Below are 6,001 nucleotides of genomic sequence, written 5' to 3' on the forward strand. Positions count from 1 at the left end.
TATTACAAAAACTTTGGGTATTGGGCTAAAAATTTAGAGTAATCATTGGATAACTAATCTTCGGCATGAAAACAAGAATTAGCATGCAAGCATGATTCATAAAGGCTTACTGTGTAGTCTAATGGCTAAAATATATGAACATAGTTATTTAACACAACATCATATTCTAGATGTAAACATCATGCAGTTTTTACTTACAACATCATTGTGCATGTATATACTTTACAACATAAAAATATAAATTGTTAAATACATATATATATAGTGTTTATATTTATACATACAAAATTAAAACATGTAGCTTCTAATAGCCAACAAAAACATTTGATAGATGCAAATACAATACCTTAAGAAGAAAATATGTAAACAAAATACCTTAAGAAGTCATCTCTGCACTTTGAATGTTTTACATGCTCTATTCTTACATTGATTCTTTTTGGAATGATACGGTTTCTATGGAAAAAAAGAATTAAAAAAATAGGTTAAAAATAGACAAAAACAGGCTTGCTGTCCATATAAATTTCAACTATGAATCTTATGAAATGTATATTGGGGCTCACAGTTGACTGGAAGGAGGACAGGTTGGCAAAAAAGTAAATGACATTGTAAAATGACAGAGGCTTTCAACCCTGTCAATCTGGCACATTTTCTTTGCTACCAGAATCTTGAAACATATGAATTTATATTACTTAATAGCTTTTGAGATGAGTTGGCAGAAAAGATAATGCAAATTACCCAAGCTTTTTATTAACAATTACACCAACTGCACGCTTTGTAACATTGTAAACTCTGCCAGTTTTTCCATGATAGAATTTGTGTGGCATACCCTTTTGGAAAGCACCATTTCCCTGTAGGTAGAAGAAAATCACAGTAAAGTAAGATGTTACAAAAAATTAGGAAAGCAGTTTTTAAGTTGCAAAATAGCAAATGCCTATTGCATCATATTGTTTCCAAATAATGTAAATCAATTTACATATATACAGAGAGAAAGTGTGAGCAAGTGACACAACAAGGGCACAAGTTAAACAAACAACCACTGACATTGTACAACCTTGCTCACCCACTGTGCTACCTAGCTATGTTTTCCAAATCCCTGTCAATATACCTTCCCTCTAATAACATAGCGCATGTAAAAAACTCATAGAAAATATGGCCAAATAAATTGTACAATACATCCTTAGTTTTTGTCAAAGCTCTTACCCAGCCACATTGGGCTTCACAAATACCGAATGTAAATATATTTCTTTCCATATTATCTATCTGTGCATTTTCTATTTCTGTACGCCAGCCATTCTTAGCCTCTGGCTCATTGGCCAACTCCAGCCTGCAACAAGATTTTATCCTGCCCACCAAATACTTTTACCTCGAAAATATTTTTGGCTTACCAATCAAAATTTGGAATTTGATTCAATTTTTTTGCCTGACCTGGCATCTTATTTTTCTCTGCAGTAAATTATCATATGAGCATATTAGTCCGAAAAGGAGTACCAAAATAAGAAGTGCTTTTTTATCATTTTAATGCTTTATAGCGAAATATTTTACTGTAAAAACAATAAGACATGATTTCCAAACAACACCATCATCTATTTCAAGTGGTTGTTAACGTTCACAGAATGAACTTATCTCTTTCTCCAATTTTATGCAATCCCAGGCCCAAGGCCTTTTTCATGTCAAAATTGAAATAGATGAAACAATGAAACCTTATTATAAAAAATCCTTAAGAAAATTGCCTTGGATATTTTTGCACTAGAATCTATTTTAGATCCAGTTCTGGCCATCCCCAGATTAAAGTAATCTAAAATTTTTCTTGCCACTAACAATGATGGCAGCATTTATTAAAAAAATCCGGAATCATCACATTTCAGCCTCTTTCTGAAATTTGTTTTGCAGTCCCTGGACACATTTTGTGTCCTGGAATCTAACATCAAGTGCTGCAAGTAGCACAGTGGGGGCAAACACGACCTAGCCAAAATGTAGCACAGTGGGGGCAAACAATGATCTTCTGCCTTAACCTGGTACAAAAAAGTAAAGTTACATAATTTTGTGTGCTAAACTATTTTCTTGGGCCTTATATACTATGCTACAGTTTGACCTTTTTAGCCCTGCCAACCACCCAGCCAATCTGTCCAGCATCCGTCCAGCATCATGTCCTTCAGAATTATCATTGGCCTCCCTCTTTCCCTTCTATCACTCATCTTTCCCAAACTTATTTCATGAAAATAAGTAAACTGAATAGATTTTATGAACATAGAATCTAACATGAAATAGTAGGCCTGTCTATCTTATCTCTAATTTATTTTGGTAAGTATGAGATATGAATTTCATTTTGACCAAAAGTTGAGTTGAAAACTCAGTGGCCCCAGAAGAAAATATACATGTTTTCCTGGCCCCCAACTCAAAATACTTAAAAACCCCTTCTGTAGGCTGTGTGTCATGCTTTGCTTCAGAGGGTAGTAAGAGGCCTAGCTGAGGGTTATGGGTGATTTTCTTTACATTGTTCATTATTGTAATTAAATCTTTTGAGATGATTTTTATGTGTGAAACCAAAAATATGAAACAATTTGTCTAACATAATTGCTACCCAACTTCCATATTCCCCAGGGGGAGCTGAGCCCCCTAAAATTGCTGTCAGGAGGAGCTCAAGCCCTGTAGCCTCCTCTGTGCCTATGCCTGCTACAACTAGATAGGAGTGATAAGAATAAGTGTGCCCAAAAAAATGATTGGAGAAATTATACTCTGAGAGAAAATGGATTCAAATCAATCACATTGAAAATTGTCACGCTACCAACTGAGCTACCCAGTCAAATTTTCAAGTAAATCCCAGTTCAAGTAAGTGAGAGACAATCAAAATGGCTATTGAGTAATGGGAAACCAAACAACCATTGGAATAAAAACAGCTCTGAAAAACAAATATTGGAAGTTACCTTAATATCAATGATGTCACCAACTCTGTAGACCTTTAAATATGTTGACAAATGCTCTACACCTGTATAATAATTTAATACAAATCAGTAAAATATGTAACATCTATATATTATGTAATTAAAAAGATGCTCAACAAAAAACTTGCTAGATGCTACGCTGTAAATTTTTCCAGATAATATTCATAGATATTCTAACCAGTATTTTAAATTGGGCAGTAACCTTGTGGAAACAATTTCCTTGTGTTAGTCTTGACATACTGAAGAAATATATATGGCAATATGACAGTGACAAAGGCTTACAAAGATGAAACAAAAGAAACAAATTCCTTGGCTAGGGTGATCCCTGGGAGTGGCATCAAAATTGGCTAAGTGTAACAATTCTCTCATTTAATACCACAAACTGAAGTCTGATTACGACCAAGTGCAGTAGTTACAATTGGGCAACACCCTTATGGTACTAGCTTTCTCCTGTCAGCTATGTCCTACTGAATAAATCAATCTCCAGTTTGCAGCATCAGAGAGACAATCATTTCCAATAAGCCAAATGAAATGATTGGCAATATAAAAAACTGCTTTGAAGATATTTTGGCTAAACATCAAAATAAATTTACAAAAATATAGTTCCAGAAAGCTTCTGGTTCTGACTCATGACTTCTTTTTGGCCTAAGTCAGTTAGACCATTGTATATAACGAGTTAAAAAGACAGTTGAATTACCCTTCTTCTTGAAGGCTTTTGAGAAAAGATGTCTTGTCCCCCTGCGGTAACCGTGAGTTCCACCCATTGTCACTTGGTGCCCTTGATTTCAAACTAGGGGAAAAACAGCTGATGATACAAATACAGGCATCAAATGGAGATGGAGCTTTTTTTACTATAAATAGAATTTTCTTTAATATAAATATATACACATTAAGTGCTGCTTCAAGTCAATAAACAAAATTTGGATGTAATTAAACCAGCCACCTTATGTCAGCAGCAAAAAAGTTTTACTTTAATTAATAGCTTGATAATCTTGTAATAGATATAGTCTTCTACAAACAGAATAATAATTCATAGCTAAAGAAAACTACAAATACAGGTACAACTGAATTACTGAAATAACTGAATTTTCAAGTGTTTAAGGGGAACAAATCAAAGATAAATGTCAACTTCTTTGTCACCAACACAACTGTGCTGCCCAACATTCTCTTTATAAACAAAAGAGTTTTACATTTGAGGATAAAGTCATTCATTTGAGGGATGCATTGCCTAATCTCTTGAAAAATACCAATAACCTTTATCATGCCAACCTTGTACTAAATACCTTAGACTACGCACAAAACATCTCTAGTCTAGATTATCATATAGGCCAGGATGAATCTCAGGTTTCTTTTGAGAACGGGGGTTTGGCATTTGATATTGTCTGACCTTAGAAAAGCAATTGATATTTTTGGCACTAGAAGTTAAAACTTGTTGCTTTATTATTGCATGGAGCGTGGTGAAACATCGGAGAAACAGTCAATTTAAATCAATCATGGAAATTGAATAAAGGGAAAACTGACTGGAATTTGCGCATATCGTTTGCTGTGTGCAGTAGATAAAATATTTTTTGCAATAAGCTATCATTTTCCTTTCGCTTACAATAAATATTTCAATTTGACGAGGCCAATTCAATTAATATATTTAGGCCGTAAAAGAACTCTAACATCGTAGCGATCGGTTTCCAAATACCACACCAAATTATTTCAGCCTATGCAATCTATACGAGCCTATATTGCTTAACTATCGTAAACAGAACCATACACGACGTTCCTTATATCAATTTGTTCAGTTAAAATAAGTGAAAATGGCTGTGGCCTGACTTACACGTGAATCGAAATTGGCAGAGCAAGAAAGGACATGGGAAGCATCGCGCACGCTCGACAGCCACTTTAGTACCCAGACTCCCCTACTTTGATTTCAGAAAGAGGCACGACAGTAAAACTTGAGACGCAGCAACGATTATGCCGGAGAGACAGCCCAGTGCTGCATACTTTAGCCGGAGAAAAACACTGAATTTTCCATTCAATTTAATTCATCTCTGGGAAAACCAGTTGAGTCTGTGTGCAGGCTTCGCGTACTTGGGCTTATCTTTTAAGTTATTGTGATTTCAAGAATTTTACTTATCTATTCCTTTTGTTAAGTATATATAAGAAAAACAAGCACCCTTAAAAAGATAAACACTTAGGGCAAATGATGGGGCTTATATGAGAAACCTGTTATTTGCTCCCCTTTTATGTACCCAGACTAGAGACCTATTACATTTGAGATTTACGGAAAGATAGAAAATCAAGAAAAATCCCAATCAAGACAATTATCAAATATCATTTGTAGGACAGCCCAGTCCTCAGTTTAATTTAGATAAGAAAATAAGCCAGGCATGGCCACCCATTCTGAGAGGCATTACTAGCCCTATAAAGAGATTTCAAGGAACCTCTTTAAATTGTTTACCTTATTTATTGGGCTTCTGAAAATTAAAGTTTTAATGTATTTTTTAGTTTTATTCACTAAGACCTCCCCTTTTGGGGCTCGGATGTAGAATAGACAACATAACTGAATAGACGCAACCAGTTTTGGTAGTTGCTGAATGCTGAGAGTTTGAAACTAGCGGGGCTATTAGAAATAACTGGACCCTTATAAGAAATCTCAGGCTGAGATTTGCCCAAAAAAGAACGACATAAGAAACAAGGCAGGCTGAGATTCAACAAAACTCAAGCAAAAAAAAAAAACCAGCAAAAATTGAAAGATAAAAAGATAGCAACAGGACTGCAGGAACTACAGGTAAAAGTACAAATTCCTTGAGAGTGGCTTTAATTGCTTTATCAGGCACTTTTTGTGTCCGGACACTTCTATGCACAGGAAGTTCGATTACAAAATAAGAAAAAATAGGAAACACGTGAGGCCGGAATTATCCGAAAAGTTAAGAAACGAAAGGCTGCAGCTGGAGCCGAGTGTTCTTATAAAAAGGTGTGTATCTAAAAACATACAACAACGCTTGAAATCGTTAATAAACTCGAAATCCGGGAAAAAGCCAGAAAAGAATTATTTTTTGGCAACTTAA

General features: G+C 34.9%; 1 protein-coding gene across 1 annotated transcript in view; it reads right to left on the reverse strand.

Annotated features, from left to right (window-relative positions):
• Window positions 1-4,833, reverse strand: part of LOC135686503 (uncharacterized) — a 6,654-nt gene extending 1,821 nt beyond the window's left edge. Inside the window, exons 1-5 of the mRNA XM_065202749.2 lie at window positions 4,768-4,833; window positions 3,640-3,732; window positions 2,925-2,986; window positions 736-848; window positions 376-453 (exon numbers count right to left, since the gene is read on the reverse strand). Of these exons, the coding sequence (XP_065058821.1) occupies window positions 376-453; window positions 736-848; window positions 2,925-2,986; window positions 3,640-3,706 (320 nt within the window). The 5' untranslated portion in view covers window positions 3,707-3,732; window positions 4,768-4,833. The remainder of the gene's footprint in view (window positions 1-375; window positions 454-735; window positions 849-2,924; window positions 2,987-3,639; window positions 3,733-4,767) is intronic.
• Window positions 4,834-6,001: the final 1,168 nt, after the last annotated feature.

This window comes from Rhopilema esculentum, chromosome 6, assembly GCF_057945365.1.
Source record: "Rhopilema esculentum isolate cy_ngs chromosome 6, ASM5794536v1, whole genome shotgun sequence".
Classification (NCBI taxonomy): domain Eukaryota; kingdom Metazoa; phylum Cnidaria; class Scyphozoa; order Rhizostomeae; family Rhizostomatidae; genus Rhopilema; species Rhopilema esculentum.